The 24,466-nt window shown below is 39.6% G+C and overlaps 1 protein-coding gene across 7 annotated transcripts in view; it reads right to left on the bottom strand.

Moving 5' to 3' along the window:
• The window catches only part of CCDC146 (coiled-coil domain containing 146), a 141,112-nt gene that overhangs the window by 2,861 nt on the left and 113,785 nt on the right, over nucleotides 1–24,466 (bottom strand). For 4 of the 7 annotated variants that reach the window (XM_082473456.1, XM_082473460.1, XM_082473457.1 and 1 more), the window contains 9 exons: nucleotides 15,533–15,628; nucleotides 14,768–14,938; nucleotides 12,158–12,246; nucleotides 11,901–12,065; nucleotides 10,435–10,659; nucleotides 8,632–8,860; nucleotides 4,643–4,771; nucleotides 3,972–4,109; nucleotides 476–724 (listed from right to left, as the gene is read on the bottom strand). In XM_082473456.1, the coding sequence (XP_082329582.1) occupies nucleotides 476–724; nucleotides 3,972–4,109; nucleotides 4,643–4,771; nucleotides 8,632–8,860; nucleotides 10,435–10,659; nucleotides 11,901–12,065; nucleotides 12,158–12,246; nucleotides 14,768–14,938; nucleotides 15,533–15,628 (1,491 nt within the window). The remainder of the gene's footprint in view (nucleotides 1–475; nucleotides 725–3,971; nucleotides 4,110–4,642; nucleotides 4,772–8,631; nucleotides 8,861–10,434; nucleotides 10,660–11,900; nucleotides 12,066–12,157; nucleotides 12,247–14,767; nucleotides 14,939–15,532; nucleotides 15,629–24,466) is intronic. The other 3 variants (XM_082473459.1, XM_082473462.1, XM_082473461.1) reach the window with 3 other exon arrangements.

Below are 24,466 nucleotides of genomic sequence, written 5' to 3'. Positions count from 1 at the left end.
ATCGTAGCTTCTGCACCAGGTGCAGAGTCTGCAGAAGCCTGTGACAACCATAATATGCTTGAGGCCTCACAATATGCTGTGGTGGCCACAGCAGATGGACATCGAAGAGTAAGGTATGGTCTGAGCCAGGGTGCAAAGATAGAGATTAGAGACCTAGGATAAAACCAATGCCAGCCTGGTCATTGCCATGCCAATGGGAGGTCCTGGTCTTCACCATACCAGCCCACGATAGAAGACAGTGGGGTGGGACTTGATGCCCGCCCAGTGTTCTCCAGGGAATATTCTGACCCTTTGGACTGTTGTACTTTGCTTGCCTACATAATATCTTAAAAAAGCAAAATTTATTTCTAATGACTTGCTGGGCCTATGTGTGTGGTAGAGTAGAACATTTTCATGTATTTTGGGAGGATTGACAACCCCTGCAGCAGCCCTTCCCGGCACATTTTACAAATGCAACGTAGAAGCCATAGCTTACCCGAGACTTTTCAGCGATGGCCAAGGCATACATTTCTTCATCTCGAAGTACTTTCAACCATTCTCTCTCAATCTCTTTATTGAGGGGCAGACCCTTTTCCATCCTGGAATTGCAAGTGAGGATGAAGTCTTCTTTCTCCTTGACTTCCTTCTGGAGTTCAATGGCCATAGCTTGTTTCATGGACAGCTCAGCAACAAGAGCCATCATTTTTTCAGTAGCATCTTTGATCTTTTTCTGGTAGCCATTCATCTAGAATTAAAAAGCCCAAGGCTTAGCCTATGTATACATTCCATGAAGACTTGAAGAAAATGGTAGGCTTCTGGCTGTCTCTGATGGTAGGGGGCATTCTTGCCTGACGGAAGGAAAGTTTAAGTGGGAATTCACAGAGAATAAGAAATGGAGGAGACCTCAGAGATTCAGCCCAACACCCTGGCTGTGAAATAAGGACAAGGAGGAGGGAGAAGAAACAGATCTGTTCATCTAGTTACTGGATTTCCAGGTGGGTAGTATTGAGGGGAATAGTTTAGTGTCTCTATTTTTAAGAGGTGATAAGGACAAGGGAAAAGGTATTCTTGATGTCTAAGTTCTGGCCTAATTTTGCCATGTTATTAGTTTGCCACTTATGCAGGGGGAAAAAATCTGGTAGAACAGAATAGTATTAGTTATTAATACACTTGCTTAAATAAGATAATCAGCATCCGTGATGATTTTTAATGGAAACTATCACACTTCAGTGTGTTTGTATTATTGATCATAATTCCCAGGATGCATCATTATGAGGTCATAAGCAAGCATGAGCTGAACTGGACAGTCTGGCCAGTAATTTGAAATGAAATGTTCCTAGTTGTGTGTGTGTGTGTGTGTGTGTGTGTGCGTGTGTGTGTGCGTGCACGCTTACCTTTTCATATAAGCTATTTATTATCAAATAATTAAAAGATAAGACTAGGTGGGAAAATTGATTTTAAAAGACAGAAAGGAAGTAAAATTGGAATTGGTGGTTCCTGTAAGCTTTCTGGCCCACAGCACGGCCTTTCAGTGTGGCCGAAGGCTGGTGAGGCAGTAAGAAGTGACTCCCGCCACCCGCCAACACTCAGTGTCACATTACCCTGCCTTATTACTTCTTCATATCCTTTCACTACTGACATTATAATATAAATGTATTTGGTTATTTGGTTATAGCCTATCATCCTACAAGAACGTAGTCTTCATGGGGACAAGGACTGTTTGTTTTATTCATGAGGTTCCCACTGCTTAGAATATAGGAGACAAAATTAAAATTGAATATTTGTTGAATGAAGGAATGAATAAATTCTTAGTCTCTTTTAATTGTTCATTCCTTTGAACCAAGGTAAATTGAGACACAAATACGAGCATCCAAAAGCTACACCCTACCTCAAAATACTTTCTTCTCTTAATAGAGTATATACTGGTCTGTGTGTACATTTGCTTACAGAAACGTTGCCGCTGGTGATTTACGTGCCTCTGAAAATATAATGACCAATTATTATGTGAAAACTGTCTCTTTAAGGGAATAGGGAATATAAATTTCTATAACTTCTATACTGCATTAATTTTCAAGAAGCATAATTTGAATTAAAATGACAGGCATTCAAAGCTTCAATGATGAGTCATTATCTCTCTTTTAAATTTTATTAATTAGTCATTGCACACTTGAGTGTGTGTATAACTAACCAACCTCCCTTCTCCATAAATCAAAAAAAAAAAAAAAAAAAGGATGGTATTATTCTGGGTCCTCTGAGTCTTTGCTGAGATTTCCCATTTTCTGTTCATTTGGGAAACTTGTAAGAGGAGCCATAAGCTGTCTAAGAGAGATGAGAGATGAGATGTGCAACCTTGTTGAACACCCGCAAGGGCCAGGCCACTTCTGCTCAACTATGTGATGCTTGCCACCACTTTAGCTGATATCACACCCATTTCACAGATCAGGAAACTGAGTTTTAAGACCATTCATGTATCTTTCTCAATGTCACTTGGTAGTGTTGGTAAATCACAGATCTGGGATCTGAATGTCTTTCTGTCTTCCAGCTCTGCCTATTCTAAGGAGATTATTTTAAATGAAGGAGGAAGAAAGCCAGGTAGAGAGCATGGAAAGTGGGGAACGGAAAGGGAGATAAATCATCAGGACAGGACTCAGTAATGCTGGAAACTTCCTGGTCATGTGGACGGTCTCGGCAGCTCCCATTTGTGTTTCTCTGGCTTAACAGTTGACTTGTGGAGGGACTCTGCCATCAGCTTTGACAAGCAGGCCTCAGCAAAAACCAACTTCCCCCAAAGAAAGGGAGATTCATTTTGCAAAATAAAGGAAGGCAACATTTAAAGAAACTTCGGACATGCTAATTCAGGCAACGTTCATGAGCCTAAAGGAGTCTTAACATTTCTTATTTTATGAGGTAAATTGAGATTGGCACAAGTGCTGTTGGCCTCATCAGTCTATTAGTGGAAGTGTAAAGGCAAATAAAAATGGCCAAGAAGCCTTGAGATTTACAGTAGTTTAGTGTGCCAGAACTGTTTCTAAAACAGGACTGTTAACTTACTCAACAAACGTTTTTCTAGAGTTTAGCACATGCGAGGCATTGGGGAAACTAAGAATAAGGAACAGTCACTGCCCCCAGGAGCCCACAGTGGGTGACACCATTATTCACGGCGTCTTCTGAACTGCCTCCCCACACTACATGGTGTGCACAATGTGTCCCTTTCCCTTTTGCACTCAGCAGCTCCAGTGACTGTTGCTGACTGACTAAAATCCCTGGACTGTCACAGAGGGATGCTCCAAGGGGCCGGGGAGGCCAAGCAGGCAGCAGACCCTCTGATGCCTGATGGTGCAAAGTCCTGCTGCATCCGAATCACCAGCCTCCCTCCTGCTGGCTGCTCCTCTTGCTATAGCTTCTAGCGGTCCCTGCCTGACCCTGTAGCTTTGGATCAGAAGCCCTGGTATTTTAAGCTTATGGAATTAGGAAGCCCCATGTTACTGGCCTTTCCTCACTAGTGAGGCTTGGCGGGGTGGGGTGGGGGGCTCCACCCCAGGGAGTTGTGTGACTGCTGTTCTCTTTAATGGTCCCCTTCCATTGCTGGCTTCTGGCTGCTTCTGGATTCAGGCAGCTCCCATGCAGACCGCTGGATAAATGAGGCCCTCCCTTCACAAGGAACTAGAAAGGACTTAACATGGCACATGAAATATGAAGATAATGACTGTCATATTTGAGTAGGTACCCTGTTAAGTGAAACCTGTATACTGTCATTGAAAGGTTTAGGATTTCCCACTGTAATGAGAATTCATTCAGGGAACAAGACTGAAACTTATCTTGGACAATTCTCTAAGAGTCATCTTTACATTTTAAATTTTAATTCTTTGTCTTTATCTATTCATAAAGCCTAATCTCTCCGGGCCTTCCCCCAATTAATGAAGCAGTCTGTGGAAAATGGAAGGTGATAGAGGAGGAAGGGCAGAAGAGAGGAGGCGGGGACTTGGGCAGACCTTCTTGGCTAAGAGCAGTGTGTCCTGCTTGCAGGCCTGCGTTTTGCTGCAGAGCCTGTCCGTGAGCCGGGAGACCTGTTCATAGATGAAATCCTTCTCCAGCAACTTCTCCTCCTGCTTGGCCAGCTGTAGTTCCAGCTACGGTCGAAAAGAATTTCAATAGGAAGAAAAAGTCATGCAAGTCAAAATCTTTCCTAATTAGAGCACTATTTTTCCCCCTTAATGAAGACACCTTGCCTTCATAACTCTAGAAGTTCTTTAAACTGGACGAAGTCAAGACTTCCCCTCACCCCCTGACACCCTGCCCCCGAGAGCTGTGGCACTTCTTCCTCCCCATGGCAAAGAATGGCCCTCTTAGCTCCTTCTAGCTTCCACGTTGCCATTCCTCTGATATGCTCCCATCAGGAAGACAAATTAATCCACTCAAGATGCCAAAATTGCTCCTATGGGCTGTGAGACAGAGATGGGCATTTTGAAAGCACTCAGGTTTTAACTTTTTTGGCAAGCATCTAAAGTCAAGCTTAGGTTTTGTTACTAGATTGCAATGAAAGGACTATATTAGTGACTAGAATAATGAGGGATAAATCTGTATAACATGAAACTGTACCACAGATATCTGTGACACTGATCAACAGGGGCTAATAGACGCTATTTTAAGAAAGGACATTTACCGCATCCATTTTTTTGATCATTTCTTCTTCGGTCATATCTTTCCCTGGAAGGAAGCGTGTTCTGTTCTCACCCTCAGGATTTATAAACTGTTTCTCCAGGTCTTTTATTCTGTCTGTACACTGTGAAAACTATTAAACAAGAAAGAAACAGTAACTTTGCTCAGTAAATCTTAAAGTCACATAGCCCAAGGTCTTTAGGATCTTTCCAGGCGAAGGTGGAAGGGAATTCTTAACACCCCATCAGCTGGGACTTGTGGTTAAGCAATGTTTCTACTCACGTGTGGTACAGTGAGGAAGATGCCTGTTAACTGAGTCTGCAAAGCAAGGCAGTGACTTCTGGGTCATCAAGAAAACGCTGACTTTACAGCCAGTCCTTTTATTGCTTCCCGTTTTGTGTTATACTCACGGGATGCTGTGCGGTTGCAGAGCTCCGACTATACAGACTTGACCTCTTTATCGCATGTTGTTACAGGGGCCGAGGTAGACAGCACAGCGTGCAGGGTACACAACATACTAGACTCCAGTTTAAAACCCTTTGCTGGCAATAGGCTTAATGGCTTCCCAAAGAAGAGTAAAATTCTTAATTACTAGGTCAACACAGCGTACAGTCTGTGAGGAATAGCCTGAACTATTTATATCTTTTTTGGGAAACACCCAATGTAATGTTTTATATATCAGCTATATTTGTTGACTCAGTGAGACTTTGGAGGTGGATGAAGCAATACAGAAATCCTCAAGCAGGAGTGGCAACCACACTCAGCTGTTTTATAGGGAGAGATGCAGAACACAGGGAAAACCAAGTCATCACTTGTAGCTTTTCTACTGAGAATCTGTATAATTGCAGGCAAATCATTTATCTTCTCTCAACCTTAGTTTCCTCAACTATTAAATGGGAAAATAAGTCCCAAACTCATGGGATTGATCCATTAGACGAGATAATATATTTAGAGTACTTTAAATTTTTAAACTTATTCTCCTCCTCCCGACAAAAAGAATTTCAAATGGTGACATGAATAATTTTTTTCTTCCTGTCTCTCCACACTTAATTGCCCTTAACAGGGAGTTAAAGTATCCATGTATGTGTATTTTTGTTATTAACAACATTTAATGTCACCTTTTGTTAATTAGGAAATTAGATAAGAAAAAATATATGGTGCTTGCTTATCAAAGTGCTGCCTTGATTGATCTTATTTCCCCATGGGGCTTTGAGGAAAAACTGTATCCTTTTTCGATATAAAATAGTGCTCTTGTGTCCTAAAACAGTTCACATGACTTCCAGGAGCCCTAAAAACAGGCTATTATTACAAGTAAAATATTGCAGGAAAATGTGACTTATGATAATCCTTGGATTATCATATGTCCTTATGATCATCCTTGGACGATTAAAAACTTTCAAGCAACCAAAAAAAAGCAAACCTTAAGAGAATTCTGAAAATGATACAAAAAAGGGGAAGATTGAAAAAAAAACACAAAACACTGTAGCTATAGCAAATAACAGGATATGAGAGAGATCTGGCACTACATGGCAAGGTACAAAAACAACGTGCTTGAAGCTTGAAATTTCACACCATATCCTTCAAAGGGCCCACGTGATTAGTGCTGAGTATACAATTAAATAATTAGGTGCAGTCTGAAGACTAATGCGAAACTTTCTATTCCACTGTTCTTAAGCTTAGAACTAACTCTGGTAGAACAGGGAGCTGATGATAACACATGGTCTCTATGCTTCAATTCATGTGCAGTGAGAATGATAAAGGCTCACACCAGGCAGGGTGTACTATCATTGAATGCATAGTATTTTCCTCTTGGGTAAACTGAATTCATATTTTATACCGGATTACTGGTTTTATATAATAAATGCTAAGTATATATATATATATATATTTTAAGAAGAACTAATTTTATCTATTTTAATCTATTGAATAGAAGTATTAATTTGCAATTAACACAAGTAAAATGCTTGCATAATACAGAGTGAATTTTTTCTGTCGTGGATCTTACTGGATTTAAAGTCCTTTTGTTCTGCTGGGCAAGTTGATCATATAGCATGGGCAAAGATGGCCTTGAAAGTGTGTGCTGGGAAAGACCTAGAGAGAGCCAAATTATTCTGTAAAACGGAGTGAGACAAGCGTGGGGGTGCCTGGGGGGGCAATCTGGGACGGTAAGGCTGTGGAGGGGAGATGGGGGGTGAAAGATGGAAAGACAAGCCAGTGAAATGGAACTAGGCTAGGGCGCTGCATGGGGTAGTACACCTGGGGGACTGTTCCCAGTGGTGGCGTGGGAAGGCATACTTGTCTGATACTTAATTTGAAGTTCTTTGCATTTCTTTAATGTACCCCCTCACACTGGTGCCCCGATTGTTCAATAAAGTCAGTTCACAGACACAGGCCTGGCATGAATGGTCTTGTGTAGGTGTAGGCGGAAGGAGGAACCAGTCCCGAGTCTGCACTGAAGTGGCACAGAAGTGGCCCAGTCTCTGTGTGTCAAGATGATGAGCGGATCCCCCAAAGGAACCACTAATTGGAAGCAGGAGTCAGAGCTGCAGGAATCCTGGGGAGGCTCTGGGGGAGACCTGGGGGAGGCCTGGGGGATGTTCCAGCCAATCCTTCTAATTCAGGGCTACACTTATTGAAGAAGTGAATGGGAGAACATATGGCTAAAGAAACAAACACTGGAATCAAAACCTTACCATGTTTGTGTAAAATGAAAGATCCTATCATCTGTATAGCATATTACACGTTGAAATGCCATAAAATATGAAAGTAGAACCATCATTCAGTTCCATAAAGTCCTGTGAATCCCATGACATGATTAAATTAAAAAAAAATGCCCCAAAACTGTGTCTATAGCATGAGCTAATGAAAACCATTTACTTGTAAACCTAGAAAAAGACCAGAAGGATTTCTTCCAGATTTCTGATAATTTTAATAGTGATTATATGTTGGGGATAGAATTTTTTTTCTTTAAAATTTTTGTATTTTTTTTCAAAACTTCATTAACAGAGTATGTCTTAATTTTATAATCAGAAAAAAATCTGAAAGCAAACCTGACATTTTATTATTATTTTTAAAAGTTTTGGCCACACCCCGTGGCATGTGGGATCTTAGTTCCCGGACCAGGGATCGAACCCACACCCCTGCATTGAAAGGCGGAGTCTTAACCGCTGGACCACCAGGGAAGTCCCTAAACCTGGCATTTTAGAAAACATGTTATAGGTTAAAATGTATTCCTGCTACATTGAGTCAATGGAAAAAAGTTTAGGCCACAAATTGTTTAGTTTAATTTTTTCTTCTGTTTTCATTAAGAAAAAAGTATAATTATTACATGTGAAGAAAATGGCTTTATATTTATGGTTTTATTTATTTACTTGCTATTTTATGTTTAAATTTTATGACTTTATTCCACTTTAAAAAAGACCATGTCAGAGGCCAAGTTATTAAATTACAGGGAAACTACAGGGCTTAATAAGGAGTCTGATTATATGCAATTACCCATTAATAAGAAACAACAATCTTGGTTCTAGAATATCAGAGAGAATCAAAAATAAGAGAGCTAGATGGTCTGCAGGATCTTTCCAGCAAGCATCAAAAACATAATTATGAATAAAAATAAAAATAAAAACAAACCAAATAAAACCCATTATGCTGGCCGTAGTGAAAGCCTGGCTTACTGAAGTTTTGAGCTCTGAAGCAGCTGAGTTAGAGCTGAGATTTGGGAAGGTCTAAATTCCAAGAAAGGCAGAAAGTGCTTCATGGGGGAAAAAAAGACAATCTGTAGCTCAGATGCCTGAAGCACAGATTCTGCCCTGGAGCAGTGTTCAAAGGCATTTTCAAACAGGACATTTAACTCAAGAGTTCTTGTAGGTACCAGGAGTAGCATGGCTTGATTTACATGTAAGAACTTATATGACCTACAAAGCAATAAAGGAGAAAAAAAAAGAAAAAAGCAGCAAATGTTCCCAGGAAGTGCGTCATCAACACTTTTCCCACCTGAATCTGGAGCACTGCTAAATCAGCATCCAGAGCCCTCTTGGCTGGCAGCAATTTCCGGGTCACGTGAATCTGTCTTTGCTTCTCCGCAATCTTCAGTTTCAGGAATCGGATCTTTTCTTCCAGGAAATGTATTTCAATTTCTCCATTTAGCTTCATCTTCTCTTGGATGTTTATTTTTTCATAAAAAATGCACACTTCCTCTTCGCGCTCTATCAGCTGAACACCACTATGGTCAAATTGAGAGGCAGAGGCTAAGAGGATGTTGAGGCCTCTGTTTTACAAGTCACTGTGGTTCTCTCTGGATTTGGGTGCAAAATACACATCAACACTGCATGATTCCAGAAGGCAATAGATATTCACTGCTGGCTTTCTAGTTAAACTCCACGTTTTGAATTTTTCTGGGCATGGGAGAGAGAGGGTTGTGTAGAATCTGGGCTCTGAGCTGACTATGTTGTGGGCCGGCCACAGTATCTCTGCACGTCCCAATGGTCCTCCTGGGGTGGCAAAGAGTGTCACTCCCCAGGCATGAACAACGTGATCCCAGAGTCTGATTTTCTGCAGACCCTCTTCCTGGGCCAGACCTGCCAACTGAGGGCTGGCCAGAAGTACCTAGGCAGGGGGCCAGGGAATGCGTTTCTGGCAGCTATTCGGTTCTATCTAACTTGCCAGGACCACTAAGCTCTTTTAAAGTTAAATATTTCTGATGTACATTTCCCCATAAACAGGCAAATCCCCATGATTACAGTCCTTTGTAATCATGCCAGAGGAAAGACCCCTCCTTGTGAGGAGACTATGGGGAAGAAACAAAGTAAGAATTTTCTAATTCCAGCCCCAGAACTGACCCCGGCCTGGGAGCACACTGCCTAAATGCTTTGGTTTGTGCCAGGAGCCAAATAAGAGGACTTTTTTTATTTCCCCAGAGAGAACACCTGCCAGCCCTTTGAAAAAGTGGTGTTCGTCACACCCTGAAGTTCTTCCCCCACACCGTGCGTATCCATTATCCTCGAGTGCATCTTAATTGCTTCTCTTTCTCTCTCTCTCCTCCCTCAAAACATGTGTGCACAGGGGTGTATTTGGCTAATCTTAGCTCTGTATTTTGTTTCATTTGTCATTCACCGGCTCATCTCATGAGCGTCTTTGTTCTCTGGACAACAGAAGCCAGGTGCGATGCTTTACCACCTTTTTGTACTTTCAGGGCCCAGCACTTAACACAGAACACAGCCTTACGCAGAACAGCACACAATCAAGGTTTGATGAAAAAAAATCTAATACCTGATGTAATTACTACAGGGCTCTACAATCTCACACGCCAGATTTCTCAGAGCACAAGCAACTTGGGAAAACTGTTAAGTAGTAATCAATTAATAATATTATTATAGCTGGGAGAAATAATGCTACTCTGAGAAAATGAACTGGGTGAATGGCTTACTTGCTGAGAAAATGAACTGGGTGAATGGCTTAATGAATAAACCTGCCCCCCAAGTGAATACAAGATCCAAAGACTTATTTATGTCAATTATACTGAAGTAATTTGATGGTATCCTGATCCTGACTGGTAGCCCGGTAAAGGACTTTGATCCTTCAGCGAGCAACTTGCCAAACCCTACTCTTGCCTGTCTTTCTTAGGAGGACAGAGTTTCTTATTTTCAGGGAAAGCCCCCTCCCCGCCCTGCAAAGGCTAATGAAACCTGAGTGTCAAATGTCCCTCACTATCCCCTGTCAAGTCTAGAGAAAAATGTGCAACATTTATAAATCGGATCTCTGGGTGCTTTGCTCTCCTATCAGGTTCCTGGTTTTTACCTTTCATTTCGACGCTGAACGGCTTTTTCGTATTTTTTGCGAAGCTGCACCATCTCCTCTTCAATCACTGTGATCATGTTGGCAAGTCTGTCAGTGTTATTTAACTGGGCTTCCTTCTTCTCTTTCATTTCCTGAAGTTTTGCTACAATTTTGCACACATCGTTTTGCATGCTTTCTCTGATGGTAATGTTGTTGGCATGCTTCAGCATAGAATTCTGTAGCTTTCTTTAAAAATAATGGGAAAATGGGTACGATTATAATTTCCTTTAGTTTCTTTAAAAACAATAAAGACTTCTGAAGCACAAGCAGTGTCAAGGTAGCTCTTGATTTAGTGTGTCCCTTGAAATGACAATAGTAGTAATGATATTCATCACATGATACTCTTCAGGAACTTCTGTAATTTCCCAGGTCTCCGATTTGCCCTTATCTGGATTAGGACATCTTTCCTTTGTGGCCCAAGCGTCTGCTGCCCCGATTTATCAAAGCAAGAGACTAAAGTGATTCATTTACTGCTCTGGCATCCCCGGGAGACTCTGCTATCTTGAGGGCGGAGGCGGTTATATCTGACAATGTCCACTGGACCTAAGGTAGTGCCTGACTCAATATAGCATCACAATAAATGCTGAATGAATGCATGGCCTCTGTAAATGATATTTTACTTTCATGTAGGATGAGAAACTGATTAGGATGTTAGATTTGCCTTTTCATACCAATCCCCTCACACCTCTACTCCCACCCAACCCCCTTCCACTACCCCACACACAAGAGACCATTTTGTAATATCTCTATAAAAGGAAACTGGGCAATAGTGGCCACCAGAAAAAGTTCAGGTTGTATAGACTCTGTGGATCAGGGACTAAATACAGGTGAAAGAGTGTACCAGATCTTGGCACAAGGCAAATAATAAAGTTTAAAAAAACAACCATTGGATTAATTCATTTAATAACAAAAAGTCCTATATAAAGGGCTATTTCTATGGGTAAAAAAAGTGAGCCCAGAGAGCTAGGGTAGCTTGCCCAAGATCACACAGCTAATAAGTGGCAGGGCTGGGATTTGGGTCTAGAAAGCCCCCTCTCTTAACCACTCTGCCATACTGCCTCACATAAGCTCATTAGATGCTTCACATCTACAATCATGGGATGCTGGTCTATAAACATTTGATTGTCTTCTAACATTAAATGGAAACTGTCAAATTTGTGCTTTTATTTCTAGATGAGTAAATGAAAATGAAGTGAGCATAGTTACAGAGTATAGTTTTCCATCCACTTAAATATGGCTCCCAAACAGAAGCATAAGGAATCCCATTCAGATGCTTACCTTGTCAGCTGTAAAGGGGGGTGTGTGAGCAAGGGCTTTTCTAGTTTTGTAAAAGACTTATTTCCTATTTCATCATCCCCAGGGTATCTTATCGCTTAATGACTCCGAAGAGAAATTTTTGAAAGGACAGTAGTTATTATAACACTTACGTTTCTTGAGTAACTGCACTAGTTCTTAAAATTTCCAGTTCATTTAATGACATTTTATGCCTTTCTTTTATTTCATTGACTTTCTGGTGAGCTTTGTGAAGTAAGTTAATAAATTTGTTTCTTTCATTTCGAATAGTGTCATACAGTTTAGCAAACTCTCTGAGTCTGTGAAAATACAAGTGTTTTTGAAATTTGTGAAATAAACAGGGTTTTTTTCCCCCCAGCCAACTAGATAAGTCCTCATGTAATTCTTTTACCTCCGATGAATTTCTCGTTTTTTCTTCCTGTGTATCGGGATTTCAAGATCCTTTGCTTTGATCTCCCTAACAATGTTGGTATATTTTTGCTGAAATATACAAATTGATAGTGAAATTTTAAAAATAGCCTACCACCAACAGCATATGGACACTCCCAGCCTCAACCCATCTCATTACTGCCCATTAAGGACAATTCTATCTTCATCAGCTGGGTCCTGCAGATCAGGGGGAAGAGGAAAGGGGGAGGGGGATGAAAATCGCCTGGCCAGCTGAACTGAATCACGTTGGCTAGGACAGAAGGTTAATCAAAGGAGAGAAAGATCGAGAGAGGAGGAAAAGAAAGGAGACTGCCCAGGTCGGTTTGAGGAAAAGTTCGGGAAACTTTTGAAGAGCAGAAGAATGATTGTGGACGGCACGGCCGGGCTGGGTGAGTGAGGAATTTGTGGAAGGTAGATGAGAGAAGGGGACTTGGAGTCGGTTTTGGTAAGTGTTACGAGTTGAAGGCTCTGTGGTATTTTGTGAGACTGAAGCCACGCTTTTAAAGCGCTTTTCCATTTTTTTGTACGGTGGGTGTGTTTTCCTACACAGTGAAGCGCCATGCTGAGACCAGCCCCATAGGGAGCTGAAGAACAGATTACACATGAATATTTTAAAAGACGGCAGTTATATTTCCAAAGTGCTCTATATATACCAAATGTTAAATGCGCTAGTTACGTTCTTCAACTACAAAGATGCTGGGTCCTTTATCTAGGGTGAGAAAGGTATTCAAAGAAGTACAGTATTTTGCTAGTAGAAACCAGAGGAAATAGTTTCTGCTGGCCTTCTCTTAAGGACCGTGAGAGCAAAACCCATATGGTTATTCAAAAGAAACTAGGCATCAGAGCCAAGATTGACATGTAGCAATTTTATGTTGTTCTCAGTGAGAACGGGAGTCAGGAAGAAACTAATATTATTTAAGTAACTGCGTGTATGAAGAATTAAAGAGATAAAAAATGTGTCATCCACTCCATCTTGGAGGTAGTAGTAACACTGACCTTTTTTTCCCCTTCACCTTTTATCTTAGGGATATAGATGAGAGGTGAAAATAAATAAGATTGACTGTTGTCTTAAGGCAATTATAGTTTATTACAGCCGATGTTTAACAGACTAATTCCCAATGCTAAGAATACTTAAGGAAAACAATATTTTTCCTTTATTGATTTCCATATTTCAAGAGAAAATTGATCTTTGAGAGAAATTAAAGAATTGAATTAGCTCATTTAGTAATGAGGTTTGGCTGACATAGATTAGTCACACATAGATAACACATGTATCAGTTTTTGAGGTTAATTAAAAAATTGTCTAGTTCATAAAACAGATCCATGTTCCTCGTAATAAGTGTCCCTCTGTCCTCTCCTCTCCTCGTTTTGCTACTGTCCCTCCTCCCCTCTGCCACCCTGTTCCCTCAGGCAGCCTTCTTTCCCCCATTCCTCCCTGGCCACTGCCTTGCCTTTCTTTACTGAAACGCAACTACCCCATGAACTCTTCTGGGCTTTGCCTCAGCTTCTGGGACCAGGGTCCAAACTGCTCAATCGGGATTAAGTGACCTTCACCACCTGACCTTTCCTGCTCGCTGGTCTCACTATTTGACACCCTTTTCCCCATCTTCCCATGCCCCAGCCATGCTAAACTTCTTTTAGTTTCTCTCTCTCAAATGTTCTGGGTGGGTGGGTGGGAAATAAACAGTTAAAGGACAATTTGAATAGTTTGCTGTGGGTTGTGTGATGTAGATCTTCACCCCAGTTTTCTCTCATCTGTACTTAACCTCATGGCTCACGAATGCTTTGATGTGAGTTCTTTCTGGAAAACAAGAGGAAATGCTACCCTGTGTGAATGCTTGCTCAGAATTAGACAAAGCTGCACTCAGAAACAGCCAACATCTGGGTCACATGGTAAATTCAGGTATTCTATTTTCGTAACATGTCATATCGTATTCATTAACAGGGGACTTCTGGACACAATCTTTATGTGGAGTAAATGATTCTAATTTTAGTGTTTTAGCTAGCATGATAGGAGGGTTGTTTTTGCTATTGGTTTCCTTGTTAGTTTTGTTTGGGGATGTTGCACTGGGTCAGCTCTGGTACTTTGTCAGGAGCCCAGGAAAGTCATGGGGTGAAGCAGTTACTAAGGGTAATTGTCCTAGGATTGGTTTAAGTGATGCTGGCTTGATGAACTTGGGAAGGAGAGTGGTCTAATGCTGTGGCTTCTGAGTTGTTCTGGGCAAATCACAATGGACTATGAGATGGTGGCGAATCACAGACACCTGCGCCTGTGCACCTGTCAGCCGTGTTCCCTGAAGGCACCCACCTTATTCTTACTGCAATTGTCATCTGTTCAAATCCTCTGCTTGTTGTCATTGACCTAGTTCTTTTCCCCTCTAGATTGTTAGCTGTTGCCAGTTGAATCCTTGGAATATTTTTCAGTGCATGATTGAGTTTTGTTTAGGGAAGCTGTATAGTCACTGAACTTGAAGGAGACTAAAAATCATAGTTTTCTGATGAACATTGTATTAAAAGGAGGCTACCCTGGACTCCTGTGGTAATTAGTGGATGGTTACAAAAATGCAGTTACCTGAGCTTTCAGGAAATCCTTGGATTTTTGCTCTTTCTCGTCAATTTTGATTTGAGTCATACGGACAAGGTTGAATACCAGCTCTCGCATGTTTTCTTGCTCCTTTAAAAGCTTGTTTTCTTCAGCAAGTTGCTGTTCTACTAACTTAGACTCAGCTTCTGATAGGATTTTCTTTTGAAAAAAGCACAAATATTATAATGCATTTATTTGAAAGAATATACTGAGGCCAGTATCTCAGACTACTTTTTAAATTTTCTATGTAGAGTTTATTTTGTTAAAACACAAAATGTAACTCTGCTGCCTTAGCACCAAGTATTTGCTTTATCTTATAAAAGAATGTGCAAACATGATAACATGTTTAACGTAGAACTTTTTCTTATTCAGACTGTATTTTCAAGTAATTTTTTGAAGAGAAATAAAAGCATGTTTTAAAACACTTTGACAGTGGCTTGAATAAGCAAAATTTGAAATTAGACCTGGGTGAAATAAAACACTTATTGTTCATTTTTAACCAGTAGGCTTTTTACTTTAAAATCTCATGAATCTGTGTAATTTTTGCTGGTTAAAACACATTCTTTTTTTTTTTTCCCAAATTTTAATATGGGTTTGGAGTGGACTTTGAGATAAAGAAACAGACCCACATTAAGTAGGATCATATTCTCTTTGATGACTCTCCTATTAATGAGGTTTCATGGAACACAGTTAACAACACAAGTTTGCTTTAATCATTCTTAGATAGAAGCTTAAGTGAAAGTTGATATTAACCTGCTGGGTCAAATTCCTCTTAGCCACTTCAACTTCCTTATGGAGCGCTCGCCTTCTCTCAATTAATGTAGAATCATCTTTAGGGATAGCTTCAATCTGGAAATCAGAGTTTAAAATAGGTATTTATACCTATTGAAAGAAATCTTCAGTGTCATGCAGTCAGCCCTGTCATGACCTTTTGCAAATGGTAGGGAAATTATGATTCTTACTCTTAAAGGAACTGCCTATTATGCTGAATATTCTTTATAAAGTCATGGTAAACGAAAATATGAAGACTTGTCAAAAATCTGTAATTCACCAGCTGCAAATATTCTATTTCTCATTCATTTGGAAATAAAAACTCTTACTACTAACAGCTGCTAACATTTATAGAGTACGACTATGTGTTAGGCAAAGTTCTAAGTGCTTATGTGTATGGTCTTATTTAATCCTCACATAACCCCATGAGGTAGGTAATATTATCTCCAATTCTCCAGATGAGGGGAATGAGGAACAAAGACATTTAAGCACCTTGCCTCAGTGACGTACATGCAAACCCAGGCAGTTAGATCCCATGGTCCTAACACTGTATTTTACTGCCTCTCTAACTCATGACTCAGCACTTTGGAAACATGCATATTCAAATGATATTTATTATACTTATAAAATCTGAATTCATTTATGAAACACTATAGATTTCAAATTAGGAACTATTAATAGGAACTATTAACAGAATAGTTGGAACTATTAATAACAGAATAGTTGGCTACTCTTATGTAGTAGTTTGAGTACCTGGAAAGTTCTTACACAAAAGAAAAACCTCTTAACTTTTTTGTTGATACTTGAAACTCCACCATTGTACTTCACTTGTACTGGCTTGTGCTTTTGTCCTCTGTTGAAGTACTTTGAAGAGAGGGCAACATCTTATTCTATCAGTCTTTGCTGTCTTATTAGGAATGAGCTTATCAGATTCTTTTTGATGGAGAAGAGAGCAGTGAGAAAGAGGACACGCAGCGACGGGTGGGGAAGGAGTACCATCCAAGGATACAGGAAGGGTTATCTGGGGGTGCTGAGTGCATACTTGACTCAGAGCAGACTTAGAGTTGGATCTTCACACCAAAAGCAATCTGATGTGGTTCATTTCCTACTGTGACAGCACACACTTCTAGGCACCAGGATTGAATATTGACTAAAATTAGTCCCAGGAAGGGAAGATCATACTCTTTAGTGATTTAAAGGTCACTAACCACAATCCCTCTGAAGTTTACGCTACTCTTTTAAAGTAGCTGAAGTGTGTTTGGATGCCCCACAATCATGAGCCTGTGCATCGTCAGTAGCATCTTTTGTACCCACAGATGCCCAACGACATCCTGCTTTCCATGGCCTCTCCTCCCATGCAGAGCTAGCTGCTGAGAAGCATGCACTGGACTTAGGAAGATGAGACGTGGTCTTGTGAAATCCGTGTAACAATATACAGAATTTGTGATTTTGATGAGCAGATAATTGCTACCGCAAGTCAGAAAATGGAGAGCTCAACGTAGAATTGAATAATCAGGAAAGATTTCATGGAAAAGTTAAGAAGCCAGCGAGGAAGACTTTGATTTCTCCTTCTGGAAAGTAGAATTAATTCTTCCTGAACAGATTGGAGTCCAGCACGCATCTTGGTGTCTGTCTGTTTCTCTGCCACTGGTGTCCAGGAGTGGGCTGCTCCAAATGATTTGCTCCCAACTGTCGGCAAATCTGTACATGTATACTAATGGGGACTAGAGAAGCTTGTAAGCTTTCTACAGAAGATCTGATGAGAGCACATTCATCAACTACTCTGTCAACTAAAGGCTCCTGACAAATTTTCCTGGATTCAGGTCTCAGACATTCAGGTTTTCTCCAATGTGTCGAATTACAAACAATACTGCAGTGAATGATACTAATTTTTGAACTCTGGCTAACTGCTTCTCTGACACATTTCTCAACGCTCCACAAACCCACCCCTCTAGTTTCAGGAAGGAATTCAGTATGCTTGGTTTGTGGAAGAGGTAACAAGGTAAGCCATTGGTAGCAGAGCTTGCTGGCTGCCTAGCCAATATCTACGCTCTGCTTTGACCTTACTAACAGAACCCCGATTTTGTTCAGAGCTGCAATGTATCAAAAAATCTTCAGGCTCCTTTGCCGTTGAGGGTGACGAGATGAGCCAGGGCAGGCCAATAAAATGTAAGTGGAAATCTCCTGGATAGGGCTCCTGGGAAAGTGACTGTTTTCCTGTTAAAAAGACAGAGTCCGCCAAGTCATCTTGCCATATGCATCTTGCTCTCTGCCCTTCCCCACTTCTGTGTGATTTTATGCCCAAAGGCAGAATGGCCATTTTGTGACCTTGGAGGAAAAAAATATACATGCTAAAGATGACAGAAGAAAAAGCTAAGAGGATCCTGGACTTTTCATTATGTGAAACTACCTGGTGTGTGCCTATCTCTGGATTTTTTATTATGTGAATAAAACAACCCTCTATTTACTTCAGCCACTGTAATTGAGTTTCTTTTACTTCTTGCAGCCAAATTGTAAACCTAATTGATATATCTTTTGAAAGGAAATCTTTCTAAGGTAATCTGGAAAATGGGCTGGAGTTAGGCTGAAGCTTCCACTAATGGGAAAGGGAAAAAACTGATCAAGTATTAAAAGTTCTAATTATGTTCTAATATTGAGGTAAAGTAATTTACCATTGTTTTTGAGCCCCAAACTGCATATATCAGGTTTTGTAAGCTTATTTATTTTAGTTCTTTGTTTTGATTTTTATAGAGTAGCATTTCATATTTTAAAAAAAATTAATGTGTGTTCATTGTAAGCAAAAATAAATAAAACACTAAGTAAAGTAAGAAATTAAACATCTTCTGCTCCCCACCTCTACTTCAAATGTTACTCACCAGGAGGCAGCATTAATAGATTGGTGTCTGTTCTTTCTGACATTTTTAATATATGAATAAACATCAGTAACTTTCATAAAGTTAAGAAATTAGACATATTCTGTTGTAAACATCCCAATTATTTTATATCAGTGAACCTCAGTTTCTTTAAGGCTCTGATGTTTTTCTAAAATATTTGAAATTTTCATGAGGTTTGTGGCTCCGAATTCTGGGAGAGTCTCTACAGTCAAAGGCCTAAGAGAATCAAACAACTGTCCCTAGGGGGAAACAAATTTTGAAGAATAGCCTGAGCTCTTCATGCTTATCTTTTTTAATCATTTTGTTTTCAGATTGCATTCAAGTTTGAAATGTTCATTCAGGCTGGGAGTGACTGGCCTGACCCACTCCTATTTTCAAGTACTGCCAGCCAGCATAGGACTATGGCTGGGCTAATTATAAGTCATAAGTTCAAAGAGGAAGTTAGTCTCTCCCTGAAACTGAACTAGGACAAAAACATAGACTTTTCCTGAAAGCACTGAAGGAAAAGGATTTTAATATATTTTCATTTCTGTTAGTTCTACATTATATGAGTGTTATTTTATGAGCTTAATAGCTAGACGTATCCTAATATAAATAGCATTTCTTTATTAAAATATGAACAACTTGTGAGCATTCTACCACAATTTCCTCTTTGGTGAAGAGCCATTCCTGACATATTTGTGTCCAGTCAGATCAGTCTATAGTGGCAAACCTCATCATCAGAAACAGCATCCAGTTAGCTTTACAGTATCCCACTCTTAAATATAAGCAGATAGATAAGGATTACCAGATATTTGAGAAAAGTTTCTAGTACGAAAGAGAAAAGAACAAACAAGGACACAAAAACAAACAAAAAAGCAGGAAGATGTAATCTGAAGAAAAATGTAATTTGCAGAAAGAAGAAAAAAATAAAAAACTATCATTAACATTCTCAGTGAGATAACAGAAGATATGAAGTAAGAATAAGGATACTATAAGAAATAAACATTAGGAGAAAAAGAGATCATGGAAATTTAAAATATGATAGCAGAATGTAAGATTAAACAGAATGACTGGAAGAAAAAGTTGAGGAAATCTCCCTTGTAGCAAGTCCAAAAAACAAAAGAATGAAAAATAAGAGAAAAAAAAGACAAGAATGTTAAAAGACTCTTTTAGAAGGTCCAACATCTGGGTAATAGGGGTCCCAGAAAGAGAACAATAAAATAAAAGTGGACAAAATTGGAGAAATTATTTAAGACAAAGTCTCAGAATTGAAAGACATGAGTTTCCATATACAGAGAGCCCACTTAAGTGTCCAGCACGATGGCTAAAAGTAGAAGCCCCACAAGTGGGAACTTCATTGTGAAATTTAAAAATTTTAGAGGCAAGTAAAAAATCCTACAAGTTTCCAGCATGGAAAAAAAAAAAAAAATGGTTTCAAACAAAGGATCAAGTATCAGAATTGACACCAACTTTCTTAGTAGTGACTTTAGATGATAAAAGACAATTGATCAATGTCTTCATTATGAGGAAAAATAATTTCCAATTAAAATGTCATATCCAGTTAAAGTATTAATTATCTATGAAGCTAGAGAGGATAAAATGTTTTCTGACATGAAAGGTGTTCTGACATGCACTTTCTGACACACAGGTCTTAAGAAACTACTTTCCATTCACCTTTCGTAGGAAGCTACTGGAAGACATGCTCCTCCCACAAAAAGAGAATCAGCCAAAAGAGAAATAGAAGAGACACATGAAATAGGGGATCCAACATAGGAGAGAAGTAAAGGGAGTCACCAAGATGATGGAGTAAGGCTCCTAAGCTGGGGAGTGTACATGTAGAGAAGTGAGACCAGTTTGTTACAGATCAGAAGGCTGAGAAGGGAAAAGCAGCTTCTGAGATCTGGGAGTTGGCACTCACAGGGGGGCCTTGGTGTTCTCCTATTGAACACAAACAATTTCACAGAAAATCACCATCAGACAAGACCATTCTATGATCATAGAAAAAAACAAGACCACTCTGTATTTGTCTTTGGTCACAGACAAAAACATGAACATTTTCCAAGCCACAAAATATCACGTATTCCCATCTCACAGTCTTCCTTACCAATTACAGCTTTAGCTTTAATCTAGTCTTTTCTGTTTCTATCTTAAGATTTATTAAGATACTCTATCATAGAATTACCCTAACTTTCTGACAATATTCAAATCTAGGGCAGAGTCCCATTTTCTTAAACTATCCCCCAAAACATATAACACAAGCCCAAATCCTGTAAGGCCTTTCTAATACCCTGTACTGAGATACTCTACTGTTCCCCCTGGTGAGTGTTCTCCCTTGCTGCAATGAGTAATAAACTCAACTCATTCAACCACAGATATGTTCCTACTGGACTTTGGCTGGAGGTTACCGAAAAGTCTCAGAAGTGATTTCTTCAAGAAGATTAAATGAATAGACTACCAAATATGTTTTAACATGCTGAGAGGAAATTTATACAATTAGAGGACAGTTTAGGGTCGAACTAATTATAAGTACACAGAAAACTACAAATAAAAAAACCAGAATGTTTATAAATTTGGGGGAACACAAAATTTTGTAAGTAATTATCTGATATTATATGACTCAGGTGTGAATAACCTTTATATATTCATAATAATGTAAATATGAAATTTCAAAATTGTTAAAATTATGTCATGAGGCTATTTATTGTGTGGAGGGACAAGAAATGTGTGTGTTGAACAGGGGTATAAAGAAAGCTTAATCCTCATCTTTATAGTGAGAAGTAAAAATAATCAGGTCTAAAACTGAAAAATCAAGGAGTAGCATTATTAGTATATTACTTAGACTATGAAGATATATCACAAGAATCAGCTAAAGGAAGACAACTTGATTAAGACCAGGAAATATATGGTGTATGTGCTGTCATCTACCTTTCTATACCTGAGGCAGACATCACTAATCAACCGCAGAGCTGATAAGACAGTGCTGAGTCTCAGAATCCTTTGCAACATGGTCACTACAAGGAGCTACCGCCAGCTGAATAGAACTGGCACTTGCCTTCCTTGGACCATATGATCTTTATGATCCCTCTCAGTTCTTTCATTCTATGATTATGTAAAATAAAGAACATTGAATGTCTTGGTCAGGTGACACATGAAAGTATCATTTAAAAATATTAATTTAGTAGCAAAATGGAGGATAGATTGGACATGAGAGGAACAGAACCTAGGGAGAACAGCTGATGGGCAGTGGCAGTCGTTCAGATGAGGATACTAAGAGGCATTTCTGAGGGTTATCAATAGGGCCTGAAGGTGCCATCCTCTCCATTGGAATGAAATAGCCATATTCAAAGTCTTACCCTGATTATAAAATTTTCTTGAGCCTTTGGAAAAGTTTATATGTAAACAGGAAGGAAAGCAACATTTATTTCTTGGTATCATATTCTTGGTTCCACACACCTTCACATTTGTAATCACTTTTATTCCTTGCAATAATCCCAGTTCAAAGGTTAGAAATGCCTAACATCAGAAGCTGTTCAATGGATCTAGGATTTAAACCTGACTCTGCCTGACTCGAAGCTGATGCTCTCCTCCGTATGGTTCTGTTGTCTCAATTGTCTTTAACACTGGAAGGGGGTCATTAAGAGAGAGATGCAGAGTCACTTCTAAATCAGAGGAGAGAAAAATGGAACTTCTAGAAAACTACAAATAAAGGAAAAGTGCTGTTGGGAAAGGCAGTCTCCTGCATGCAGTCTTTCCACCCCCACTTGGCCACATAAGAGTGGGCTTTGGGCCTAGAACACTTCCTTACAAAGCGATAGAGAGTCCACACAGCCTATGCTGGGTTTATCACCTTGTGTGGGAATATCTTTCCCTGTTTCAGGCACATTGAGAACTCCTTTGTTCTGCTTAACCCTGTGTGTCAATGGCCCTCAGGCACACCCCAGTTTTCAGTATTTCAGACTCCACAAGGCGGGGGGTGGTGATCAATGTTCCTTCCGCTGCAGTAAGACAGTTGTGAGCATAGGCCAATCACCCTGAGCTGGCTGTCAGGAGAGACTGCTGGCCACGGGGGACCAATGTCCACTACTGAAGCTGATCTTCCTCTGTCTCTTCTTTATGTAGGTAAAGTGTTGTTCCGCCCAGTGCTTGACTATTGTGTTTTCCTTGGTGACTCCAATACCAAGATGCAACGGGCCTCCTCCCCAGGACTGGTGAGTGGTGCATGGCATTCTGCTCCCTTGGGATTGATGACATGCATGTTATACTGCTTGACATGTACGTACAGAAAGTGACATATTTACTTGGTTAGAGGATTTTGTTGTTGTCGTCACAATCTTGGGCATGGTTTTGTGTTTAGAAAGAGAATAACCTTGCAGAGTCATACTATTCCAACCCTTAAAACATGACGGTGAATGTCAGAGCAAAACCTCTAGTCACTGAGGGGACTGTATTAAAGTGTAGATAAGGGGTTTTATTTCTCTTCAGTGCCAAATGGAAGTCAATAGGAGCCACGATTAAATGCAGAGGTGTACTGTAATGTGTAGTATGATTTCCTGAGAGTGTGATGTCTTTGATTAAGAAATCCTCCATATTCCAATTTGTCATCGTTTTGCCTAACCCCAACAAAGTCTCTCTCCCTATGGCAGGCCCATATTCTCTTTTTTTTTTTTTTTTAAAGCCCAATAAAAATCATATATATTTCTTGGTACTGCATGACCAACTGTATTTCAACATACAGAAACAAACAGAGCCCACTCTACTTTAGTAATATAGATGATAGGGCACTTAAGGCTTCTCTTGATTAAAAGACAAGAATCTTATTTGCATTTCTTTGAAGGAAAAAACCATAATGAGGACAAACTATTGGCAAAGTGATGGACCAAACAGAGAGGAAATTATAATTACATACTTCAGAGTTCAGTTTAGGATGTATATGTGTGTTGCTTTTATTTTATTTTTTTTACACTTTTCACACATCTCATTTATTTATTTTGGATATATTTCATTTTTTTATTGAAGTATAGTTGATTTACAATGTTGTGTTAATTGCTGTACAGTAAAGTGGTTCAGTTATACATATATATACATTCTTTTTTTTAATATTCTTTTCCACTATGGTTTATCACAGGGTATTGAATATAGTTCCCTGTGCTCTACAGGAGGACCTTGTTGTTTATCCATTCTATATATAATGGTTTGCATCTGCTAATCCCAAATTCCCAGTCCAGCCCTCCTCCACCCTGTCTCTCTCGTCAACCACAGGTCTGTTCTCTATGTCTGTGAGTCTGTTTTGTAGATAAATTCATTTGTGTCATTATTTTAGATTCCACATATACGTGATATCACATGGTGCTTGCCTTTCTCTGTCTGACTTACTTCACTTAGTAGGATAATTTCTAGGTCCATCCATGTTGCTGCAAATGGCATTATTTCATTCTTTTTTATGGCCAAGTAGTATTCCTTTGTTTATATATACCACATCTTCTTTATCCATTCATCTGTAGATGGACATTTAGGTTGTTTCCATGTCTTGGCTATTGTGAATAGTGCTGCTATGAACACAGGGGTGCATGTATCTTTTTGAATTATAGTTTTGTCTGGATATATGTCCAGGAGTGGGATTGCTGGATCATATGGCAACTTTATTTTTAGTTTCTTGAGGAACCTCCATACTGTTTTCCATAGTGGCTGCACCAACTTACATTCTCACCAACAGTGTAGGAGGGTTCCCTTTTTCCATACCTTCTCCAGCATTTCTTATTTGTAGACTTTTTAATGATGGCCATTCTGACCAGTGTGAGGTGGTACCTCATTGTAGTTTTGATTTGTATTTCTCTAATAATTAGCAATGTTGAGGATCTTTTCATGTGCCTGTTGCCCATCTGTATGTATTCTTTACAGAAATGTCTATTTAGTTCTTCTGCCTATTTTTGGATTGGGTTGTTTGTTTTGTTGTTGTTGTTGAGTTGTATGAGCTGTTTGTATATTTTGGAAATTAATCCCTTGTTGGTCACATCATTTGCAAATATTTTCTCCCCTTTCG

Source organism: Balaenoptera physalus (genome assembly GCF_965194825.1).
Source record: "Balaenoptera physalus genome assembly, chromosome: 8".
Lineage (NCBI taxonomy): Eukaryota > Metazoa > Chordata > Mammalia > Artiodactyla > Balaenopteridae > Balaenoptera > Balaenoptera physalus.
This window is presented reverse-complemented; position numbering and strand designations above follow the sequence as displayed.